Raw genomic sequence first — 26447 nt, 5'->3', positions numbered from 1 at the left:
ACTGCCTGCATCAAAATCATTTTTAATTGCGGAGGTTGGATCCAGCTGGCCATCATGGCCGTTCAGCGTATGTAAAGAAATAGAGCTAGGAAAGATAAGGAGGTTAAATGAGAGAGAAAGGCCTCAAGTTTTAATTCAATTAACCTAATTTTCAGTGTTACAGAACCTGCCTATTGAGTACATTTACCCCGGCACTACCATGATAGTGGTTCTAACAACCTTGCCTATTGATAATCACAGAAAAAAAAAAAAAAATAACAAAACAAGAGAATTTTTTTTGTCTGCCACTGAACAAAACCTTAAATCACAGGACTTATATTGTCCAAGTAAACATAAATAAAGATGCAAAGTAGAGTTCCAGAGCTGAGTTATTTGGAGACACTTTGAAGAAGCAGCACTTGAGAAAAACTGGAGGGAGATACTGACAGTCAGACAGAAATAGAGAAAAGAGAGGCTAGAGGCAGAAGGGAGATAAAGGACGTTAAGAGAGACAGACTTTCCTTTGGCACCTGAGCCACAGTGGCAGTGCTCTTCTGTGGGCGGAAAAGGTACCAAGTGAAAGTAAAGAGACAAGACAGAAGAGGGAAGGAGGGAGGTTTCGCTAAACAGCTCATGCCCGAAATATCCTCCCTTGACCTTCTCTCTTTGAGGAGCTTTATTCTTCTCCCCCTTGCTGCATCTGTATATCCTGATTCGGTTCCTCCCACATCAGTCGCACCTCTCAAAAATCATCAAACGAGAGCCAGAGTTCATCCACCAGGAGTTCTCCTTCACAGCCTTGAACCTCAGGTCTGCAGGAAAACCTCCAGTAAACAGTGAGTGCTTGCAGAAAAAAAAGGTTCTTCAGGTTCTTCTGGAGCCGTTTCTTTATGGCACATGATGGGACTTATTTCTCGGTTTTGCTTCCACAGAAGAATCTCAAGTTCCTCCCTGGTCACTTTCACAGGCTCAGATCCTCCCGCAGGTGCTCCTCTGAGGTCGGTTAGTGCAGATCGCTCTGTGTTGAGGTTCTCCCCCCGGGGTTCGCGTCAGTGTGTGGTTCTATAGGTTCTCCCCAGGCTGATACTGGGGTTCTGTGGAGGTGAAGTAGTCCTCTAGGAAGCCCTGCAGGTACTCAAACGTAGGCCTCTCCTCTGGGTCCTTCCTCCAGCAGGACAGCATGAGCTCATGCAAGGAGCTGGGACACTCTGCCGGGCAGGGCATCCTGTAGCCACGCTCCACCTGGTCCAGCACCTCACGGTTAACCATACCTGCAGAAAGAAACAGGAAGTTGGATTTATGGAAACGGGAGACGGGAGTAATTTTAAAGGTCTACTGTGTAGGAGTTAACGGGATCTTGAAGTGAGGTGGCAGACTGCAAACAACTGACACTTGGGCCAAGCGTGAACTATGGTGGCCAACGCCAATGACCCTTTCTGGAGCCAGTGTCTGGTTTGTCCAATCTGGGATACTGTAGAAACAACATGGCAGACTTCTTGGAAGACGACTCACTCCATATGTAGATATAAACAGCTCATTCTGATTTAATAAAAACACAACAATTCTTTTCAGGTGATTTATACACTAACTAAAACATAGTTGTGATTATTATATTCAACCTGTATATTCCCCTAAATCCTACACATTGCGTATAAAGTAAAAGCGATTTTTTTTCAGAGCATGATATTCATCATTTATACCATTAAAATATTAAATAATCCATTCCATAATTTATTAAAATTCTTCATATTTTAGGGCTGCAATGTATGATTATCTTTACAGTTTATTTATCTAATGATTATTTTTGTTCGGTCTTTAAAATTTCAGAATTAGTTAAAAATGCCCATAACAATTTCCTAGAGTAAAAGATGATGTCGTCAAATAGCTAATTTTGTCTGAACAAGAAAGTTGTGTATTGGCAAGAATCTGGTGATGCATATCATGATATTTTTTCTTAAAAAATAAAAAAAAGAGGAAAACTTAAACAGTATGAAAACACCACCATTAAGTTGTTATGTTGGAAGAAGAGTCAAAAATAGTAAAAAATAAGTTAAAAAATTTTGCTGATAATATTAGTTGCTTGACTAATCAATTAATCAACTAATTGTTTCAGCTCTATTGTTTCGCACATTTTGTTAAAGAGACACTTGTTTGAATAGGGAACTGCTCCGGTATGGACACATTATGTGAGTCTTTACCTGGATATGGGACTCTGCCTTTAGTCGCCAGCTCAGTGAGCAGCACACCGAAGGACCAGACGTCTGACTTGATGGTGAAACGACCGTAAAGAGCTGCCTCTGGTGCCGTCCACTTGATTGGGAACTTGGCTCCTGAGGATTTTTTTTTAAACATTTTTTATTCGTTTTTTAACAAATTCTATACATTCTCTATAGCTTCATAAAAATGAAAGATGTGTAAAGATGACATGTGGACTCACCCTGTCTCGCAGTGTACTCATTGTCTTCAATGAGTCTTGCCAGGCCAAAGTCAGCCACTTTACACACCAGGTTGTCTCCCACCAGGATGTTGGCAGCACGCAGGTCTCTGTGGACGTAGTTCATCCTCTCCACATAGGCCATGCCTGCTGCAATCTGGAGGATGTGACAGAGAGTAGATGTTTTCTATATAATAATAAAAACAAAATATTGTGTAGTTTTATGGTGTCGCAGCTAAGCAAAAGTAATATTACCTGAGCAGCCATGTCTACTAGCTGAGGCAGACGAAGCATCTTTCCTGCATCCCCTTTAAGGAAGTCCAGTAAACTACCTGTGAGGCAAGATAAAACATATCGTAGTTAATGCATCAAATGAAAATTAACCACCAAATAAATAAGCAGTTGTCCATTATATGTTAACCTGAAAGCACAAACCATCACCTCTGTGTGTTTGTAGGCAAACTGATGTCATAAGCAATAATTTATGTGTATTTTAGAAATGTGTTGATAATAATGCTGATACAATACCTACATTTCAGTGTCAAAACAATGCTCTTTTGTTTTTTTTGTATCTTATTTTGGGAAATCTAAACCAGACAGTTTTCAATACTTAATGGTTTTCTGGTACTCTACAGCATTTCAGTTAGTACCAAGGAAAGAACAGATAAAAGGTTTGATATCCAGCATTTGTTACAGTCTGCATCCTGTATTACCTTGGCTCATATATTCGGTCACAATGTAGATCGGCTCCTCAGACACAACAGCATACAGCTGGACCAGCTTCTCGTGCCTCAGCTTCTTCATGACCTGTGCTTCCTGAAGAAAGGCCTCTGGAGACATGGTGCCGGGCTTTAGGGTCTTAATGGCTACGCGTGTTGTACCGTTCCATGTGCCTGTGCCATAAAACACAGAAAAATAACTTCAGGGCATCACTTCTTTAAAGAAGTGCTAGATTTCCTAATCTAATGTAGGCTTAAGGTAGAAGGTAGATTTACTGGAATAAAGGAATACTGACATTTTGGGATATGTGTTTATCCTCTTTCTCGTAGAGGGTTAAGATAAGAAGATCAATGCCACGCTCATATCTGTCCATTCGTAAAATCAGCAGCCTGCTAACTTAGCTTAGCATAAAAACTGAAAACAGACAGCTGGCCTGGCTCTGTTTGTAGGTAACAAAATCTACCTACCAGAACCTCTAAACTTACTAAGTAACACCTTATATTTAATCTGTACATAAAACAAAGTGATGTTTGAGGTTATGTGCAGAAGTATACTTTCCATGTCCATGTCTTTTTTAATGTATGCATAAAAACATTAATCTCAAAATGAGAACAGATGTTTCATGCCAGATTTAGGTATTAGCTAGTTTACATCTGCAGTCCCTGGGCAGGTACAAACAGAACAAATACCTAACACTAAAAAGACTTATCACACATAATAAAAAACATTACATTACAATGGACAATACAAATACATCAATATACCAACACTTCCATCTGTTATTGCTGTTCGAGGGAACTCTTTTGACTGTTTGGTACTGTATGGTTAAAGTACACTAAGCTAATTGTGGCGTTATTTTTTGTTACAAGTACAATATCCAACACCGACTTTAAGTCCTACACATAAGAATTCAACAGTGCAATATTTCAACTTGTTAACGCTCTTATTCAATACTGAGTTTTTACACACTATACTCTTGCATTTATATGTTGCACACTTGTAGTATGATCCACATATTTTAATTTTTCTTGTGCACACATACACATACACATACACATACACATACTACATACAGTATTTAGTATATTTTCATTTCTTGTTATACACATCTCGCCTTTTTGTATTTTCTTGTATATTTTCTTCTTGTTTCTATTGATGTAATATTTTATATATAGTGTTATATAATAATACATTTTTTCCCTGCATATTCCCTTTTCTATTTCTATTTTCTTTTCGTATAAGAGCAACTGTAACATCATCTAATTTCCCCCTGCAGATCAATAAAGTTATTACAAATCTTAATTTAACGGACAAACATTAGACTGTTATCAATCTTCTCATCCAACTCTCTGACAGGAAGCAAACAAGCTTATTTCCCAAAACATCAAACAAAGAATCAATTAGCTGTAATAGCTTTTTCCAGGATTCATATGATCAATGCACTTCAAGAAACGAGCAATTGATCTTCATATATTTTATATTCAATGTATTACCTGCCTGTTTACCACGGTGCAAGGTATTAAGTAAGTTCCACTGTAAAGTAGCTGTGTGTAGCTCTTACCCATCCAGACCTCCCCAAAGCAGCCCTGTCCCAGTTTAAGGTCTAGGCGGAGGGATTCTCTGGGAATCTCCCAGGCGTCTCTGGCCAGTCCCTGGGTCTGAGGTTTGGCCACAGGACACACGTCTGATAGAGCATGGCACAGCCCATCTGAGTGCTCTGAAAGACAGAACGGGCAGGTTAGAAACAGCAGTGTAAGAGGAGGTTTAAAATGTCAGAGAGCAGTTGTGTGTGAGTACTCACTGCGGTAGTGGAAGACTAGCTGCTGTAGGCTGGTGAACTGGGTGCGGGAGGTGATATAGAAGCCTCCACTATCCAGCTTCCTGATCTTGTAATGTTTAACATTCAGGCCTTTGGTGTTATCATAATCCAGCACTGATAGGCAATATGCCCCTGTGAACAAGACAAAACAACAGACACAGGCAGGTTTGAACAATACTACCAGTATGTGTATGTTGGCTTGTGTGACAGCTGCTCTGTGGAGTTTCCTAACAGCTGTGCAGGGCAAGTCCCTGACAGCCTCTTTAAAAGGCCCTGGAAATTCAACTAAGCCTGTCTGTCCTTGCTCATGGATCACTGCTAAGTAAAGTTTGATCTTTCTGTGGTAATCATCGACTCCTTTTGCACAGTCACTTTTCAGAAAACTACATTTGAAAACTGATAAATATTAAAGAAAATTTGTGAGGAATTTTGTGGCATCTAGTACAGAGGAATGCAGTTTATAACCAGCTTAAATTTCACCCATGTGCCAAGCATGTTAGGGTTTCTTCAGGAGGTTTTATTAATTATCCACAGATAAAAAAACAGACAAGGTGAAGTGAACGATAAAAACACTGAATAATGCACTTTCAAGTTAAAAGAAATCTGTGGGTTTGTGGCTTGTTGATTTTTCTGTTTTGTTTTTGTTTGTTTTTTTATGTCACAGAGAGGCTGGTAACTTCTGTCTATAGTGGCTTACGCAAAGACATAAATATCCCTATCTAGAGCCAGTGTTTAGTTTGTCTGTTCTGGGCTACTGTAGAAACATGTCGGAGCAACATGGTGCAATCCGAAGACAAGGATTCGCTCGCTGTGTACATGTAAACGGCTCATTTTAAGCTAATGAAATCATTCATTCTTATTTTCAGGTGATTATGAATTAAAGAAAATATACTTAAATTACATTCCCATTTGAAATGACAAATTACAAACCATTAAAAGAAGGTCAAGGTTATGAGGTCAAAAATAACAATATCAATGGAAAAATTAAGACCATACAGTAGTGACAGGAATTTAAACTTGTGAGGATGTGTTTTCAAAACGCTGAATAATAAACCTAACCTCTACACAAGTAAGGTGAAAATGAAAATGTAATCTTTTTTGATCTGAAGTTTTGCTGACTGGTGTTCAGTCTTATTCCCTAAATCAGGATAAAAAATCTGAGCCACACAGTAACCGAAATAACAGTCTATTAACCTGAAGTACCAAAACCTTAGCGTTATTCTAACCGTTAAACCTGTGCTCAACTTAACTTAACTTCCCCACGAAATAATGAAAAAATGTAACCAACTTGAATAAATAAGTAATAATAAATAAATGCATTTCTCGTCAGATGTCAGATCAGGCGCACAAACATCGCTAACAACATCTGAGATGATGATTTTTCACCTCTCATGTTCAAGGCTTTGAAGCACAAACAATTGGATGTATCATGATCCATCTGACACAATTTGCACTTTATTCAACATGTGAGCAGCATGCTTCTGCTCCTCTGCGACACACTGAGCCTCACATGTGACACCGAATACAGAACACACCCAGAGGCCAACACACCTCCTGCCAGAGCTCCTCCTACTCTCCCTGATCCTCCCCCTTTCCTACGAGTCTCCCCCCTCCTCAGGCCTCTCCTCCCCTCTCAGCGTGTGTGTTGGGAGCACAGAGACTTATAGCCAGAGGAAATCCAGCACCCTCCTAGACTGACCTACTTCTGGCAGAGCGATTCACCCCTATCCATTCACAAGGCCGACACTACTCCACTGTGCTCTTTTCCTTTTACCCCCACTTCCTCCAAAACAACCCCCTGAAGAGCCCGCTGACGTCACAGGGACGAGATCTGACTGCAGAGTTTTCAGAGAAAGATGCAAAACTCCAGAGAACAAAGATAAAATGCCATCGGCCAGTGTGAAAGTTAACAAATGACTTAATTATGAGGTTCTGTCTCTTTTAAACTGAGCCCCTAAAGATCTACTTATTTCAAAGTAAGATAACATCTAAGTAAACTCCAGGGACACAGAGAGAATGCCATCACATACTTTATTTTGCACATAAATAAAAAGCTCAGATTTTATGAAACTTGTGGAATTTGTAAAATAAAAAAAAATGTAATGCTATGATTCTCAGCTTCTTCTCATAATTTTCGAGAACAGATCTCAAATATATGCATTCTTTTTGTGTTTTTATTTTTCAAAGCAGCTGCTTTTATCTTGACAAATAAGTAATACATGCAAGTAGAGCAGAAACTAATGATTATTTTTATTATCTCCCTATATAATATTTTCATTTATCTTATTAGACATTTTTGTGAAATACATAAAAATCATATGAATTCTTGAGTTATGGCGAAAAACATGTTTTGTCAGGCCTTGACCTTTGACCACCGAAGTTGAATCAGGTTATCCTTCAGTAAGAGGGGGCGTTTGTTCTGAAATTGAGTGACCTCTCTCAAAGCTTTATTCATGTAAAGCATTCACGAGAACGCGGACACAAGATCACAGTGACATTTGATGACGAAAATCGAATCAGTTCATTCTTTAGTGACCTTTGCGCCAAATTTTAAGAAATTCCTTCCAGGCGTTCTCAAAATATTGCGTTCACAAGAATGTGATAGATGGACAGAGGTGTGTATGGAAGGAGAACATGTGAAATATTTCCTAAAGCTCAAGTTGACATATTCAAAGTGCTTGTTTTTTCTATTACTAAAACAAAGAACAAAAAAAGAAAATGTTTTTATTTGAGAATCTTTCATCGACTAATTGATTGGTTTATTAATCGCCTGTGCTGTACATACAAGCCCAAAGGCTTACTCTAGGTAATACAGCCTGAATTGGGAAATATATTGACCAACATTTTTTTTCAAGCAATTTTAAGCGTTTTGTACATTTAAGGTGCCCAGAAAGACACATTTCAGACATGGAGATAATCAGAAGAGCTGCAGACTGCAGCCTCTGGAGTGTCTGCTCTCTCACCTTTAGTGGTCTCGCTCTCCCTCACCAAGAAGGTTCCTCGTCTGTTCTGTAAGTTCAGAAGGAGCCTCTCAGAGTCGCGCCGAGTTATCTTCCCAAAATACCACCTGCCAAAGTGGGCCACGGAGAATAAGATCAGAGAGAAGCTACTACCGTGTGTCTAAAGCAGGCAAGCAAAAACACTTTTTGACTGGAGGATTGTACTGGATATATTGCAAAATATTCTCCCTATGCCCTTTGCATTAGTTTGTGTAAGTAGATATAGCACAGAGAATAAAGATATAGTCAGGCTTGGCACTAAGAAAAATGTTTTGTATCTCTAGGAAAAAAACTGCAAGAGTGAAACAGGGAGAGGATAATGTACTCTTCTGCTTGGATGGAATCCGACGGAGCCACATAGTTGCTGGGGATATAACCACTCTCTCCTGTCGTCAGGGAGCGAGCGAGCCACCAGTCCCCTTCTCTGTGACAGGGAGACAGAGACAGAGACAGAGACAGAGACAGAGACAGAGAGAGAGAAAGAGAGTCAGCCATAAACAGAGAACTGACCGAGGCAACCACATGTCTTGGTTTAATTATCTTTTATGTGATGGAGGAAGAACAATTACTCTGTATTTTTGTCTGTGGCTCTCAGCCAAAAGCCCACTAATTTCTAGTAAAGATGTAAATGTTTAAAAACAAGTCAAATATAGTTTCTTTTCTTTTTTTTTTTTAAAAAAAAGTCCTAACGATTTTCTATAACAGGTACTGTAATTTAAGCAAACACAAGTTTATTTTGCAGTGTTTTGGGACTATTTTCAGCTGCGGATGAATACATTTTTGCACTGGCTCAAGGAAAGTGTTTGAAGTGTTCGTGCAATTGACTCAAAATAAACTACAGTGCCCACTGCTCACTTTCATCTTTATAAAAGGAACATAACCAGTGCAACAGGGTGACTCATTTATGTGCTTTTAATAGTTTTTACACAGCCATGGATGTCTATGGAACAGAGGGATAAGGGACATCAGGCTTTAACTCAGCACACAAAACATTTTAGTTGGATAAATTTATTGTTGGATTTGGTCTTTTCATCAGAAATTTGCCAATTAGAAAAATATGGATCACAACCAGACATATCCATAAAAATACAATTTCTGCAGCACAGGATGCTTCTGATTGTGTCTTATGCCTAATTTTCACTGCATAGTTCAGCGCCACTCAACTCACTTTTGGTACTAGGCCCTTTTCCACTGTACACAGTAACCCCCAGTGTAGGAGGAATTTGCAGGTGATCACCAAAGCAATGCCATGTGAAACTGCTGTGGTGTCGTCTTCAAGGCAACATATGCTGAATCTGTTAATCAGCAACCAAACCAAGAAATATCTGCACTTTGTCATTTGTACAGCAAAATGAACATAGTGTGTTTTGCCATTTTTTAAAAAAAAAGTGGCCACTTGAAAATGGCTGGTTAACATGCTTGTGCTCTCTTGGTCCCTCTTAAAACACAGCCTGTTCTCTAATCATATTTTACTTGTACTTTTCACAGGATTTCTTTTGTCGTCTTTTTGCGAGTTAATGTCTTAGCCCTTAAATAAAAATAAAATATGTATATATTGCCTTTTACACATTTTTTTGGGTAAAATTCAATAAAATGGTAATCATAAAAAATTGTGGGGTTGCGCAGGCCGTCCTATGTCCCGCAAGTGACAATTCTCTCTAAACACTCTGCAGTTTTTTAATTCCACCTTCTACTATCTGCTCAGCTCGTTTTGAATCCTGTCCGAGCTGAAACCAAAAAAGCACCAGGTACTATCTGCACCTTCTGCAAATGAAAAACCAAAAAGAGCGAGGTGAGTTGAGTAGACCTGTGCTGCACCATGATGTGGAAATGAAGCATTAGTAAGAGGGTCTACCTGTGATACAAGTTGAAACTTCAATTGGTGAACTAACCAATAATGTTCTTTAGAAAGCAAATAGGAAACCTACAGATTTTTTTTTTAAAAATACACATCTCATCCCAGACTTAGGTGGCACAGAGTGAAGAAACACTGTTAAGAGAGGAAACAGACAAATGCAAACTTTTGTTCCACTTGTAATCCCTCAGATTATATTTAAAGCTTAAACTGTTGTTTTTAGAGACTTACAGTATGTTATCTACCAAGTAAATTAGAGCACCACATCACTCGACATCTCTTACTTTTACTAATTCATTGCTGTTACGCTACCAGCTAGATCAGACAAACCCACGCAGCAGCTAAGGGACAGTGAACAAAAGGTTGCATGAGACTTTTTTATTGCATTAAGTATTACTGACCTGAAGCTGTACTTTTTCCTAGGAGAAACCATGAAGCATGAGAGAGAAAGAGGGAGAGATAACAGACACAGCAGACACATCAAAACACAGCGTGGAGACACAGCAAGGCAAGCAGCACAGCACAGACAGATAGCAGAGGAGCCAAATATGCTGTGGGACTACACAGTGGGGTTACACCAGCTGCAGTGTTTTTTAAGTATCAAGTTCCACTTTACATTTCAGTGCATTTTATAGCATTTTTAATAATTCTACGACAGGACTGCAGCAATAAATCCCATGTAGGATGATAAATGATCACATCCCTGCATCATGTGGGATTTCTGGGTTCACTTTATACTCTTACTACTTTTCATTAAGTGTTTACATTTAAAATATTTAGTATACTGGAACAGTCTCATTGTATTAATGTTAATATTAATGTTAAAGGGGACCTATTATGTTTTTATTTATTTATCTTCTGTCATCTTATATATAATGTCACAATGTTGGATGTTCCTATTAAGTGACTGTTGGTGACTGCAGACGGGATAAAGTGCTGCTATATACAGTCATTCCCCAGCCGCAAGCACATTGCTGCATATGGCTACATGCAAAGGAAACATAAACTTGGTTAATATTTCTGCTTGAACATGTGCACTTCTGTTTAGAAGCTTGAAGTGGTGATCTTTACTTGGAGAAAGTGCCAATGTTCTCCTTTACAGTAATTTTATGGCTGCAGTGATGGAACAGAGATACCTATATGTGAAAACCCTATAATGCTGACCAATTAGAAAAGACTGGGCCTTTTTTGGGAGGGCCCTTGGATGAAATTTTTAACTTTTGTTGCGGTTTGGCCTTTCCTTCACACAACAGTGATTTGGGGGCCTTAAAAACACAAACTTTTGAAACCAGGTTCCAGCGTGTAATCTTTTGAAAACGTAACCCTTCCTCGTAAACTGGCGATGCGCGAGAACGTGACGTCATGGCCGCACTTTGTGCATGCACATGGTGTTCTTCTTTAATGTGTCATTACAAAGTAACACCACCAACTAGCCTGACATTGCATACCACAGCGTTTTCTGTTGTTTCTGCAGATCCGTGTACGTGGGGAACGATTTCACAAGGTTATCATATGAACACAGATGTTTAAAAAACAATGCAAAGCAAAGACTTTTATGTTTTTAATAGGGCCGTCCTTGTCTAAATGTGGCTTGAGACAGAGGGTTTAAATTAAAGCATGTAAACATGTTCTAGTAGACACCAAAAGTGCAATAATTAACCCTAATTGAGCATAATGTGTCCCCTTTAAGAATTAATTCATTATATTTTTCAGCCCAACTATGTAGTGCCAGACTATAGATAAAGAACAGCACAACAGACTTGTGAGAGAAATTTATGGAAAGAGCTCATAGGAAAGGAAAAACAAAAAAAAACAAACAATGGGCCTCATTCACCAACTGTTCTTAAGACAGAATTTCATCTTAAAACCCACTTACGCCGTTTTTATGAAGATACTGACATTCACAAATGTCTTCTTGTTTGGGATTTCTTCTTAGTTAAGAACAGAATCGATGGAGCGCTCGTTGCACATTTTGTGCGAACATATTGGTGAAAAGCAATTGGTTATTGCATTTTCTTCAATTCAAAAGTTGTATAACATTATAGAATTTAAACCACAATAACATTTTATCATGTATAATTTTTTTTAAAATATTTTAATATGATTTGTTATTAATGATTTCTGATTATTTTATGGCCTTTTAAAATAAAGTTCAATTTACATCAGTTATGTTAATGGAAACAATGACACCTAATAATTACTGATTGATTGCACTAGAAAATATCACTGGAGGTTCAGGCGGGCAGAACAAAAAATGAAAGTTCAACTTTATCTTCTTCAGTTTCTGTGTGTACACACAGCCTTGCAGTCTCATGCACTTTTATGAGGATTTGTGGGGTGTTTACTTTTGTGATCTTTACCGATGCTAACAAGGATCAACTGGCAGACACTTTCGACAACAAAAACAACAGGCTTCATCATTATAAGAAAACAGGTGCAAACAATGCTGACATTTAAGAACATGTCGTGAATCTGACAAAACCTTTTCTTTGGATCTTTCTTACACATTTATGAAAATCTTTGGAAGATATCGGTGAATGACACCCATTGTTATGATTTGTAGGAGTTTTTCTCTGGTTGCTTTTACTTGGAAACAGCAGCTTTTAAACCAACATTTCATTCTTCATTCTGAGACTGAAACCTACCTTCTGTGTAAGTCAAGCAAAAACACAGACAAACTTCAACATGTGCTGATATCCAGCAGGAAAACACATCTTTTAGGTGTTATGTGTGTAAAGTAAAAAGATGTGTGTTGTGATCTTGCTTTGTCACACTGTCTATAAAGTGTTTTAAAAGTGAGGAAGAGGACAGTTGCCCAAGAGGAACAGAATGCGTTAGTAAAATGCTGTTCTGCTCTTTTAGTCAACAGATGGAGGAGATCAGACTCGGCTGTCTGCATCGCTCCAAAGTTACCAGCTCCGACTGTGTTCATTCATTTACACATTATGCTCACGTGTGCGTCTACAAATCTGTTCATTTAGATTTTCTGCGAAGTTGTGGCATCGAGAGAGAGAGAGCGGCTGTTGATTCTTACGTGTTGTTGACAATCTGCAGCCTGTCGCCTTTCCTAAAGGTCAGATCAGATGCTGTCCGTGACTCATAGTCATACAGCGCCACAAATGTAGTGACACCTCCTGCAAAAAATAACACACACAGAAATACACATTTAGGGAACAGTGTAATTTAAGAAACTTCCTTTAAGATCTATTCACATTCACTTCCATAATCTAACTTCAGTAATTCAGGTCTAACCCTTGACGATCATTTGCTCTCTCCACTGTAAAGCTATAAATCTTCAGTCTATTTTCTTCTGCTCCATATCTGTGTGAAACAATTTACCAAAGCTTAATGAGAAATATCGACATTCAGACGACTTGTGGAAGATCATCCGTGAAGGACAAAGCCATCATACCAGCGGCTTTCTATATTCTGTGCAGCTTTCTTTTAATGAACCACAGATCTAAACCTGGGGACTCTCCAGCCAATCATCGATCGGCTCATTAGATGCACAGGAGGAGGCGGCCAGCAGATAAACCAGCAGCCCTCCACTCTGGATGGAGCAACATTAACCTAACCATCTGTCCGGTCTAGACACATTACAGCTTAATGTCAGCTAAAAATCTGGACAGGGCAGCTCAGATGGCTTCAAAGTCAAAGAGAAGGTTTTAAGTCTGTTTGTCAGCTCATGATGGGAAAATGGAAAATTTTCTGAGGAAATATGACTCACTGTGAGTCAGTTTTTATATATTTTTCTCTGAACTTTTCTGATCTCAAACTGAAAGCGCGTCAGGGCTGACTGGGCTGACTAGGCTGACTGGGCTGACTAACAGATAAGTCAAAGTTCTCATCAGATCTTATTAAATCTGTTCCCATTCTGCAGTTATGCTTAGATTAACAACTTGACACGAATATAAGTGTCAGGTTGTGTGAAGGCACAACCTGCCCCACTCTCCCCTGATTGGGTGGTATCTGTTTCTTCCTACTTTCCTGGAATTTCACTGGGGTGCAGTAAGTGCCGGCAACCTGTTATATGGTAATACCTTGATACCGCCCATGCCTGGCCAGCACTAGTTGCCTTCGTTGGTTGGGTTAGTTAGATTTAGCCATGAAGGTAGAAGAAGGTAGAAGGTAGATTTAATAATCATTTTTTCAATCAAGGTTAAAAAAACAAGTGGGATTGGTTATGGGTTAGGTAAGAATGTCAGGGTAAGCCTAAACCAGAGGCAGAGTAAGGCAAAGTAGGGCGGATTATATCTTTGCTATCCTAAGAAATGCAAATTCGCTGTCTGAACAACGGTGGTAACTTCATAAACGGTACTAAATGCTGACACAACAATGCTGACAGAGCTAACAGTGTTAACAAGGGGGGAACTGAAGGGTGGTCGCTACACATTCACAATGATGCTGCAATGCAGTATTTGCTTTATGAGTGCAGCACAAAGTAGTGTTAATGAGCTAGCCAGGGAAATACACACATGCACACCTGACCAGACCAGCTTACCACAACAAACCACAGAGAAGCTCTGTTTCAACACACACAGAGGTAGCGTGACTTCAGTCTCTGCTCAGGACGGCATTACTCTCTCTCTTTCTTTAAAGCAGATATTGATATTTTGGAAAATACAATGATTAAATTCCAATCAATATCACTCTCATATATGTCCTTCTGATAGGAAGCTGGAGTCAGGAAATCTTTAGCTCAGCTGAACAGAGTAAACAGGGAAACAACAAAAATCAGCCTACCAGCACCTCTGAAACTATCTAATCATACAGGAGGTTATGTGCAAGCTATTTCTTGGCATTTGTCATGATAAGATTGTTGCACCTGGACAAAAAATAATCTGGCATACAATTAAATTTTGTAAAAATCAACAAATAAAATCTAACATGCTGTTAGGTGGATTGTTGCCCTTGGAAAGAACTTTACACTAAGCTAAGCTAACCAGCTGCTGGCTGTAGCATGTCATATTCAACTTTCAAACATTACAGTTGTATCTATTTTTTCATCTGCAAGAGTAACACTGTTGACATTAAAAATAATTTCTCTGACTACCTGAAACATACAAATTAAAGAATAAAATCTTGATCAGTACAATTTGTTATGTAAATGAACTTTTTTCCTGTACTGAGTAAACAGTCCCACATTGAACCCTTCAAAATATTTCCTACCTGACAAAGGTCCTCTCTGAGGCGAGGTGATGGTACCTGTGTGGTCCACCCCTCCAAAGAGAGCCAGCTCAGGAGTGTTTGTCGGGGCGAGCTGGTGCTGCCCTTGATGCCCCCGCCTGCCTGTCCCGACCGCAGGGCTCCTATTGGGGGTTTGGGTCTGCTGGGCGGGGCCCAAGTGGTGGAAGTGCCCGCTGTCCGAGCCTGTGCCGATGGTGCCGTCCAGGCTCATGGAGCGCTGGCCCGGCTCCTTGGGCTTGCTCTTGCCTGCCCCCATGTGCAGACCTGGGAAGAGAGCCAATGATGAGTAAGAATGCAGCAATTTAAGTCCCAAGAGACTGAAAACAGGCCTCTTCCAGGCTGTCAACTCTATTTCTTGTAATATGCCATTAAATGATTAATACTATGCATCAATCATCAGACATTTTAATAATCGTTCCATTGATCAAACAATGGAATCAATTGTCATTTATTTCAAGGGAAAAAAACATTATTATTGGATTTCAGCTTCTCCAATGTGAGAACTTGCTGGTTTCATCTGTTTTATATCCTTGTAAACATAATAACTTTGGATTTTTGGACAGACAAAACAAGACAATTGAAGATGTCAACTAAACATGACTAAACATGTCATTGACTGATCATGAAAATACTTGACAGATTACACAATAATGAAAATAATAGCTGGTAATAGTTGCAGCCCTCACATTTCCTGTAAGGGCCAACATTTCAGGCTGATCTGGTGCAGCCAACAGAAATCTGAGCCAGGCCTCCTCTTCTGTGCACTAGTAGTTTTAGCTAATCTCTATAAACAGATTTTAAAAAATAAATAGATAAAATAAAAGCTTATATAAAGCTGACTTGTTGTCAGACGATAGCCGATGATTTCAAGATTACATTTTTGGCCGATGCCTTCTGCCTCTCCATATGTCTGCATGCCATTCAAACATCACATGGTCAATACTACTCGGACTAAAAACAGAATAGAAACAGAGACCAGAACACTCCTGATATTAAAATCTTGATGCCAAATTTATGCTTTTTTAAATCCCTTTTCAATTTAAAAAAGTGACATTTTTATTAAGCTTTGTATTTAATACCTTAAATTTCTTCAAATAAAATGTGGTTCTAGATTCTGAGAAAACTCCACTAACCTCTGGCACCCTGCTAGACTCAGATCTACTTTCATCCTGGCAGCAGTGACATGGCTAAGAGGAGGGCATGTTAATGTCAGTTTGCTTTTCATTTTCTTAATATTTAAATCAAGACATAGGTACATCCTGTTCAATGAGAAAACATGTTGCCAAATCGCACACAAAAAAAGCAACCTTAATTCTATTTAATTGGAAAACTGGAAATAAGCAGCTCTTCGTTTACATTGACACTGAATAAACATGACTGGAGATGAAAACTGAAAACAACTCCACTTCATTCAGAAACACGAACTGACCCTGTTTCAGTTTCTATTCATTCACCTTCCTCAAACAAAAAACCCTCTCAGCAGTGTGTGCTCTGAGCGTCACATTCATCTTTGCTCGCCACAGAGTATCCTTGGAGCTTTTCCAGGTTCAGTTAAAACCGTTTAGCATGCAAATACTCTGAGAACAGGGCACCTTGAAACTGCCAACACATTCATACATTCAAGGTCATTCCTATCTGTTGATTCAATCTGTTCTGAATCAATAAGCATCTACAAAGGAAAACAAACAAAGGAGCAGCGGGCTGCGATGAAACCGAGCACTAACTCTGGTGAGTTGACAAGGACAGAAACAGTTTCACCTCCTACAGGTAATTATGACCCCGCTTCTCTTCTCCACCCTGATGCAGAATACATCTATTATGGCCTGATAAATGCAACAAGAGTGCACTGTCATCATGAGCGCAGACAAAGACAAACATGCTCAGACAGTCAGGTGCACCCACAGAAAGTTGGAGTGCCGTGTTCACACACCAAGTCCACCCCTCAAGGCATTGCAGAGTGACTCACTGTGAGACCGGCTATTTCAGGCTGGCTGAAACAGAGACAGACATACACACATGAAACAGCCTTGTTCCTTTGTGAATAGAGGCACTCTCAGTTCCAGACAGAGTGTATGCGCTGTGTCTGTGAATGTGTATGTGTATGTGTGAGCAGCTGTTCCTTGGTCTCTGGGAAACGAGGCTCTATCGCGCAGTAACACCCACCCATAGTTGCATCTCACATCCTTTTTTCCAACACATGCATGTATGCGTGTGTTTCCAGCACAGTTGTGAGAGTCTGATAGACAGGACAGAGAGGGTTATTAACAGACAAGGAGGAAGGAACTGGCAGTGGCTGTAAAAAGAACGTGTAGGTGGCTGTTGTATGCTGCATGGACAGCTGAGGCTTAGTGGGTGTTTTTAAGTGTAATGTGTGAGCGTAACATAATTACACAGGTACGGGAAAACTCAAAGGTACGGAGGGATTTCACTGTGGAGCTGTGTGGGTGTGTAAGCTGCTGAGTGTGTGCACAAGCATGAGCAATTTCAAGCACACACGTACGGTCATGCAAGCTTTGATTCAACTCCTGCCAGGATGTAATCTGGCTCGCTGGGGGGTTAACGTATCCCATGGTGCAACACTGAGTCACACAGAGATAGGCCCATAGGCCTGCAGGAGAGATGGACAGGACTGTGTGAATTGTGTGGAGAATAAACCGTTCGATTTTACCAACTCACTCGGGTATCAGTGATGGACTGCTGCTGCCTCAAACATCTACCGGCTCACTGAGGATCAGACACACTTAGATTCAAAAACTTAAGCAGAATGGGCAGACAGGACTGCGACTGATCACGGTCTATAATAATAATAATCAAGGCACTTATGCAACAGATATATATTTAGTGATTCACGTAGTCAATATATGCATACAAGCAGATACTCGAGGTGCTTGAATCCACGCAAAAAATTACTGAGCCAATGCCGAGACCGAAAAATAGTTGGTGATTCATATTTTAGGCTGGAATATGCCTTTAAATGGAAAGTTCACCCTAAAATAAAAAATACATATTTTCCCTCTTACATGTAATACTTTTTATCAATCTAAATAGTTGTGGTGTGAGTTGCAAAGTTGGAGATATTGGCCGTAGAAATGTCTGCCTTTTCTTGAATATAATGGAGATGGCATTCAGCTTGTGGTGCTCAAAGCACCCAAAAAATGAAAAAGAAAATTTAAATAAACTTAACAGCAATGTTTTTGTCCAGAAATCATGACCCTGTTACTCAAGATAATCCACACTGTTGTGATCAGTTTCATGAAATAACTATTTTCTTTCTACTTAAGAACACCCAGCAACTGTAATACGGTGCAGAAGGAAGCGTGCCTCTTCGTGTGCATGAGAGGCTCGTGCTGGTGACAGCAAAAATGTTAATATTAATGGCATCATTCTCGACTGAGCTGTATCGTTAACTAGCTCAGTGTTGTTAGGTGAGCTTGTAGTAAATGTACTTCCGTGCAGTGATTCGGTCTGTGGGTGCAGTTCGGTAGAAAGAATATAGTTCCTGCATGGACCTGCTCATAATAAGGTCTGTCGATTATTATAGTAACCAGGTCATGATTTCTGGAAAGAAAAATTGCTGCTGAGTTTTTCAAATGTATTTTTGAGCATCACATGTTAGGTGCCATGTAGTTGTATATCAAAGAGATGACAGCCATCTCTACAGCCGAAATCTCACTCTGCAACTCACACCAAAACAATCTAGATGATAAACAGCACTACAGGTAAAAGGGAAATTATGTATTTTTGATTTCAGGGTGAACTCTCCCCTTAAGTCTCCATTTTTAACTACTTCACAGGCTTGTGTTCTATACATCTCTTACAATATGCAAAAACTTGATATCCTATTGAATGTCAAAATTCTTCAGCTCTCTGAACAGAAGAGAGGCCTTCTGGGAGGGTTTCTCAAGCTCTGGTTAGAGATTTCAGACCTCCTGACTCCTCTCTTTAATGGCCAAAAGCTCGAGCACCTGAACAACAGCACAGCCCACAGAAGCACAGTGATTTAGTAGTGGATTAAAAGGCAAAGATGATACAGCAAAACATCAGATCTAACAATAGGGTTTCAACAGTAACTTCTTCCAGACTGATCATTATGTCTGTTGATGTAGTTTTCTGATTAAAAAAACAGTGATGTGCTGATGTGATACAAGAAGAGAAAGTTGGAAAATGACACTAAATGAGCTGAGGGGGATTCAATATCCCAACTGATGGTAGGTCTAAAAGTTCGGATATGCAGTGAGTGCTACGTACAATTATTAAACACTTAAACAATTGCATGTACTGCAGTATGCACTGAATACTGTGTAAGATCTGACTTTCAATTAGGAAAACAGACTGAGCAGACACTGATAAGCAGAGGTAATAATGATGACACTGTGAATACATCCCAATACAGTGATGGCAGAGACCATGTCCTGAGAGAGTCACTTTCCCCTGGTTCTCTGCACGCTTCAGGACGCTGCAAACACCAGAGGACCCTTGAAAGCCTCAGAGCCTGTGTATGTAAACAACAGAGCTAGCACCGTGGCCGAGCTTCACGCCTTTTCCTAATATGGTGTCGAGAGTTTCTTAATATCAAGAAGTGCCAACATGTGGCTACTTCCAGCATTGTGATACAAAATGAAGGACCAAAGAGGATGCAGTGAGGGGGACAAAAGTCTACTGGACAAATAAAAGTACCAACAAGTTTAAATTAAGATTCTTCCACAGAGAGATGGGGAAAAAATTAAGGAATGGAAGATGAGAGAGATTTCAATCCCTTGTGAGCTTTTTCCATTCAACAGGAGCATGGAGGAATGTGGGAGAACCAGACGGCACCGCACTGCTGCGACTGCCAGAGACAGCACCAAGGACAGACACCTGAGCAACGGGAGGGCGGGATGAGAGGAAGCAAGCAGGGACACGGGGGTGGAGAGGGGGATGCAAATCAAAATCTGTTCTTAATTTGCTTTTAATTTAAAGCACTATGAGCTGCATTGATGTGCTATAAAAACAAGCTATGCAACATGTGGTTTAATAATGTCGGAACAGCTACAATAATGCACAGACATGCTGAGTGTGTGAATAAAGTTGTGCTAATTTGTGTTGTGGGAAAGAAGATTTGAGAAACAAAAGCTTTGTTCAAAGGCAAAAGCTCTCTTAGAGGTATTTACCTAAAAATCTTGATTGAGTTCCAGAGAACTTCAACTTCTGCAGTATATTTATCACTTACCTTTGTCTGTCTCAGTCTCACTATTGATCAAAATCTATGTAACCGTCTCTGTACATGGACTGAATAACGTGGGGAAATTCAATAAAGTAAGGGAAGAGAGTACAGATGCCTTGAAGGAATTTATTTTAAAAAAGCAGACATGTCCAATCACCTCTCAGATACCGAAACTGCATCAGGTCGACACAAGCCAGTGTTTTCATTATGTTTCATTTGTGCACATGCTCCAATCTTTCAAGTCTGTCATATATTATGAAACCTGTTTGGTTGCTGTAACCCTTCCTCCTGTCCTTACAAGTCGGTGAGATATTCCTGCTTAAGGCCGGACACTTAAAACAACATCAAACCTAGTGACGAAGGTCAATCGCTGCCTCATGTCGCCTGTGTCGCGGTCAAGAAATTAAAACCTGAACACTATGCTTAGACTAAAGCCAGCAAGCATGTTTGTTCTGGGCCTGCGTGAGAGGAAATAACTCTCCATACAAGCAGGCTGTGGTAGTCTGTTTTTGACATTAAAAAATTGACATTACGTGACCGACATGACGGATTTAAGACGCTAGTTAGTCAGTTAGCACATTAAAAACACAATCTAATGTTAAAAGAAAAAGGAAATTTACCATGCGCTAGCAAACGGTGACACAATTACAAACTTATTCTCCCAAAGACCTCAATGGCTTAAAAAAATAATCTTACCTAATATAACAAGTCCGTTTTGATCAAACACCCCTTTGACTTACGCAGTTCGTTTGCTTTAATCCCGCACTTTAATTTCTCCTCTCATGCACTGAGCAGAGCTGAGCTGTCGATTAGACATGGACAAACTAGTGTCAACAGTGCAGGACACAACACAAAAACTAGCACTCATCTATGGCCTGACACTGACCAACGGCTAACCATCGGTTTGATGTGTCAGAGCCCTAAAAAAACAAAGTTTTGTGTTTTTCAACCTGGATTAACTAATGTTTACAAACTACTTTTTAAACTGCATTGGCACAGGAGACACAGGCTGCAATGTAGTGATGTGTGACATTTGTGGCTTTGTATGAAGCTTCTCAACAACTATCGGATGGATTTTCATAAAACATTGTACAGATAATTATGGTGCCCTCGGGTGGATTTTAATAACTTTGGTAATCCACTGACTTTTCAACCAATGAACCAAATCAAAATTTGGTTGTAGACTCATAGTCCCTCTTTTCTATACTGTCCCTCCGCCATAGCTCAACAAGGAGCCATTGTTCGGGGACACAATGAGGTATTGACTGTAACTTTGGAGGACACTGACTTCATTAGACTAACTCGAACTACTGAAGCCCCAGATCCTAGACTAAAGAATGCACTTTGCACAGAATGAAGACTGTAGATTTAGACTCTTGCTTTGGAGCTGCGTCAGGAAGGGACCTCTTCAGGGACAGGAGTGACACAGGTTAGGTTAACCCTTTGAAACCTGAATAAACTTTTCTGTGCTGCTTTCGGACACCTTTCACAAGTATTAAAACCTCTGAACCTTGAGCACATAGGTGTGATTTCTTTAAAAACATGAAGGAAAGGTCAATGAGCAATTTGGTGAATAATGTTCCAAAAATTGCAAGAAATTAATGAATTTGTTTATGGAAAAATTTTTGTCTTGTTTTTTTTTTCCTTACTAATTATCAGATAGTTTTATTGTACTTTTTAATAATTTCCTGCTAATTTTTGGGTCATTTCTTCTTTCTCTGCTCATTGCCTTCCTCCCGGGTTTAAGAAAGAAATCAAGCTAATTTGCTGAGGTTTCAAGGAGTTAACAGGAAGAGAGTAAGCATGTGAGTGTTGTATTAAAAAACAAAAAAATATATGAACCTATCCTTTAAATTCTTGATGATCCAAAGTCAGCATTGTGCACCTTTACTTCAGGCCTCCCAATTACCTGCACATTGGAGTCTTATGGGGAAAAAAGTCAAGTTGCTGGTTTCTAATTTTATCTGGACATTACCCTGAAAGTTCCCTACTATAAATGCAGCAATTTGTTAGATAATGTTTCAAAGTGCTGCATTTAAGCCCAACTTCCATTTGATTTTGCACAGGTTCCAACTGCAGGTCGAGTTGAACTCTCCCTCACATTTCCCCTGTCTAATCAGCATTTGTAATCCTCCATCTGAAGCTGAGCACACAAGCTGTACATTTCTGGTCAGGCACATAAGCACATTTGGCCATGACAAACCTCACTGAGTCACAACAGACGGTAACAGTTGCCACTGTGCTGCAGAGAGTGAAGGAGCTCGAGCCAATGTTTCAGTCGAATGGGAAAATTACAGTTTGCCCTGGGGAGGAGCAGCGAGGGAGGGGGGAGACGATGATGGTTCCTCAAGATCAAAACAAGAGGAAATGTGCACATTAGCATCACTGTCCAACCCTGCTATATGATAACATGAAACTACGCAGTCCACATATATAATACACAGATTATCTATATATAGCCTGCGTTAGAGAGAGCAGGCAGTTGCTTTAAAGAGGGCCAACGAAAAGACAATGCAGTCATGTAACTATCAAGTCTTGTCCCATTTCAGTACTGTGGATGCCTCGATCAGATATTCTCTGTTATCTTTTCCCCAAATTCTTTTGCTGACCCCACTCACATTGCCAAGTCTGAGCCTGTGTCCAGCTGTCCCATCTCAGTGACAAAAACTGAGAGGCAAAAAGAAAAAGGAAGAGGAGGAGGAGAGGGGAATTTTGGCTCTCAGCTGATAAAACCTACTTCCGTTTTCTGTACATCTTAACTGGAGGCTCATGCTGCAAGTGGAATAGCTGCTGTTACATGCCTGACTCTGTAAAGGAGGGCAAAGGGTGGGAAAGAGGACATGAATGCTATTTCATTACAGAGTGGCCACACTCTTAGTAAATTATTAACTCTACAGATTCATATGACTTTTATTAATGACAGCCTCGAGTAATTTACAGACAGCATCTCTTATTTCTGTGATTAACAGAACGTTAAAATAAACTCAGGCTCCTACTGTACCTGCAGGCCAATGACACTCAACTTGTGGGTGCCTAGTGACAGCCAACCTTTTCTAATTCACAATGAAAACAAACTCATTCACACTGGAGAATTTTTTTTTTTTTTTTTTTTTTGCATTTTATATTGTGAGTAAGGTGCCAGCATGCTTTTTTTTTTAAAAAAGGCATTACAATAGAGCTTGTTTCTTACAGGGTTGGTACAGACTAGGGCAAGTCAAATTCAAGGACTTTTACCAAGCACTCATTTTTATTTTAAAAAAATAGTTTTTTGTCTCCACAACCATCTGTTGTAAGAGAATTGAGAAACACATGCTACCAGGGCCTAAAATTAAGTTATTATTAATAACTGGTTAAATTATTCATGAATGCGACTGGCAAATAACAAAAAAAGTTTAAAACCATTATCAATTACATTTAATAAAATAATGCAATATTCACTTCTCCTCTCAATTATATTCAAGTACTTTTTCAAGGACCAAGTTTAAAAATGTCTGATTTTCAAGGTATTCCAGATCAAGTAGCCCTTTTGATTTAAAGACCCCCAGACAAAGGTCCAGGCTATTTTTTTTAATTAATCATTATTAATGTTTATGTACTAACTGGCCCCTGGTCTCCTGTCACTGTGTAAAAGTGGCCCTCCGAAAGGAAGCTGAGTATTCCTGATATGTAGGTTATATATTCTTTTAATGGGGCGACAGTACCAGGAACATGAAAGCCTGTTTGACACTTAAAGCCAACAAAAGCTGCAACATTCAAGCAATTAATCAAGTAGTCAATTAAAAGAAGAATAATCAATTACATTTTTGATAAATGATTAAATCACTTAAGGTTTTTTAAGGAGAAATTGCTCAAAATCCAGCTCCTCAATTAGCAACATTTTCTAGTTTTCTTTGTCTTGTATGACAATAACTGGAATATCTTTGTTTTGAACTGCACAGACAAAACAATTCAAAGCGTATGAAGATGTAGCCTTGGGCCTTTTGGAACGTTTTTCAATATCTGCTGATGTTTATAGACCAAACACTTATTTGAAAACTCTAAGTAGATTCATCAATAATTAAAATAATCTTTAGTCACAGACCATTATCAATCTCTTACTGCTCTCTGAAAGGCAACATTATGAATTATGACCCCTTGTGTGCACTCTCTCAGCTTGTAAAAAAAACCCTTTGAAATAAAGTCAAACAACAATTTAACTATTTTAAATGTTATTTTTCATGCTATGTACCTTTGTGTTTGTCAGATGAGGCTAGTATATTACAGCACCACCTCAGGCTGCCCAGTGTTAAAATCCCAGTGTTGAGATTTCCCATGATTCACGTGTCGTTTTTGCAAACCTGATTCAACTGCTTTATGGAAATTAGCTGGAACATATCCAAATCCCAAAACCGACTGTAAATAGATTAGCCACATAATTAAAATTCTATTTCCACGGGATTAAACACCAGTTGTCAGCAAAGCTGCTTTCAAAGAAACAAGGGGTGGGGTAGTAGCTGCCTACAGGAGTAGCAGCTGTCAAGATGATAACGTCTTTGCTATGGGAGGGAATTAGAACAAAAAAAAAATCCAAAAACATAAACAGTTCGTGTTTGCCAAACTGATCCACATTAACGCACGTAAACAGGGATTTGTGAATGGGAACAGGGATACAAGGCGACAATGCTGCTGTGACAGGCTCGCATACAGCGCATATGCGGCCTGATGAATCAAAACAGGTGCTGTTACAGCTCCATTTTGAATTTCGATGGATTGTTGGCTCTTATTTTCCGTGCGCAATCGATTTACTGCGTTTTCATTAAGCATTTTGTGGTCGCGAGGAGGTCCGAAATATGACATTAGCACATACGGTGCGTATTTTGTACGGGGGTGTAGTAAATCGTCAACAATGGAGCCCTGGCACAAACTGAGTGGCACTGACCAAATGTGCAAGCAGCACTGACTGAATGGCCTGTGCAACAATGAAATACAAGTCAGTGTGAGAGAGGGGTATCACACGATGTGTGTAAAACATCAGTACGGGAGCGCACGCAGCAACAAACCAGAAACCATGGGTGCAATTTCGAAATAAATGTAAATTTCTATCAAGCTTTAATTAACTCACCTTTGTCGCGTCTGGAGATTCAGCCCAAAAATCAGAGACGCGCAGCGAGGAACCGTGTTAAATCCTTATGGCTGTCCTCATTAGAGAAATAATGGAAGCGGATGGCCAGTAGCTGTAGAGACCTCGGGCCAGCCACGAATCCCATTTAGCGAATATCGGCAGAATCGCGGAAAGGGGAGGTCATGTCGGGGACTGGCTTCGGGAGCAGAGGGCACAGCTGCCGGGGCGGCTGCGGTGGGCCGGACAAACACACACCGACCCTTCGGTGAAGCAGCCTGTTCAGCTGGGGAGAGTCGACGGCGCGCTAAATTCATGCGAGGAGGCAGGAGTGGTGTGGTGTGGAGGAGACATGCCTCGTAAGGGGGGAAGGCACGGGATTGTGCATCACTGACGAAACACGAGAGCGCAAATATGATGAGCCTGGATTTTACGCTTTGTACGCAGCAGGCGGCGGAGGCACGGAGATTCACGTTGTGTTGCGTAACTCGACGCTGTGTGATAGTTGAATTCAGCGAGGCGTTGGCAGGCACGACATGACAACACCCCCGATTAGCTTTTCTAAAAATCAACGAGAGTCACGACCCGGAGTCGCTTTTTTGATATTAAAAGTAATTACAACAACACGCAAAAATACTTAAATTTTAAATTTTAATTTTGATAACATTTTAAATATCTTTGTTGCCTATTGTGTTGGTTTAATGTTTATTATTTATTATCGTCTGTGTAGTAAGTCATTTTTCTTCTTTCTTTTAGTGCTCTCATGTATACCTGTGTTGTTGTTAGTCGGACTATTTTGTAAATATATTTTGTTAAATAAAGCTGGAAAAAAACGTATTATAGGGAAGTCATCGGTGAGGATCGGAACTACGTGCTGGAAACAACAGGAAATAAACTTTATTCATTTAGTGCTTTAACTTAATTAAAATAGCCAAGCTAGCAACATTTGTTGAGGAAACACTCAGTGTTACTTAATATTACTTAAATGAAATGCCTGATTAGATTTAGATGTGACTGAATGTGAAGTTATTCAACAAAAGTGACCAGTTGCTACAAATTCTTTAAATACAAATCATTTTTTGTGAAGTCTTTTTAAAACCTATGTTGCTATGTTAGAGGGCATAGACATATATAATATGTATATATGTCTATA

The 26447-nt window shown here is 39.7% G+C and overlaps 1 protein-coding gene across 2 annotated transcripts; it reads right to left on the bottom strand.

Annotated features, from left to right (window-relative positions):
* Nucleotides 1-2: 2 nt before the first annotated feature.
* LOC121956703 (proto-oncogene tyrosine-protein kinase Src-like) lies at nucleotides 3-25815 on the bottom strand. 2 transcript variants are annotated; one of them, XM_042505070.1, is made up of 13 exons: nucleotides 25298-25815; nucleotides 14976-15257; nucleotides 12841-12940; nucleotides 10208-10225; nucleotides 8277-8375; nucleotides 7916-8019; nucleotides 4935-5084; nucleotides 4695-4850; nucleotides 3127-3306; nucleotides 2669-2745; nucleotides 2417-2570; nucleotides 2178-2309; nucleotides 3-1250 (listed from the first exon to the last, which is right to left on the bottom strand). In XM_042505070.1, exons 2-13 carry the CDS (start codon nucleotides 15247-15249, stop codon nucleotides 1042-1044), a joined length of 1653 nt encoding a protein of 550 aa, XP_042361004.1. In that variant the 5' UTR covers nucleotides 15250-15257; nucleotides 25298-25815; the 3' UTR covers nucleotides 3-1041. The 2 variants fall into 2 exon arrangements, with proteins under 2 accessions (XP_042361004.1, XP_042361013.1); XM_042505079.1 differs by lacking the exon at nucleotides 10208-10225.
* Between the last annotated feature and the right edge of the window lie 632 nt (nucleotides 25816-26447).

The sequence above is a fragment of the Plectropomus leopardus genome, chromosome 2 (genome assembly GCF_008729295.1).
Source record: "Plectropomus leopardus isolate mb chromosome 2, YSFRI_Pleo_2.0, whole genome shotgun sequence".
Lineage (NCBI taxonomy): Eukaryota > Metazoa > Chordata > Actinopteri > Perciformes > Serranidae > Plectropomus > Plectropomus leopardus.
This window is presented reverse-complemented; position numbering and strand designations above follow the sequence as displayed.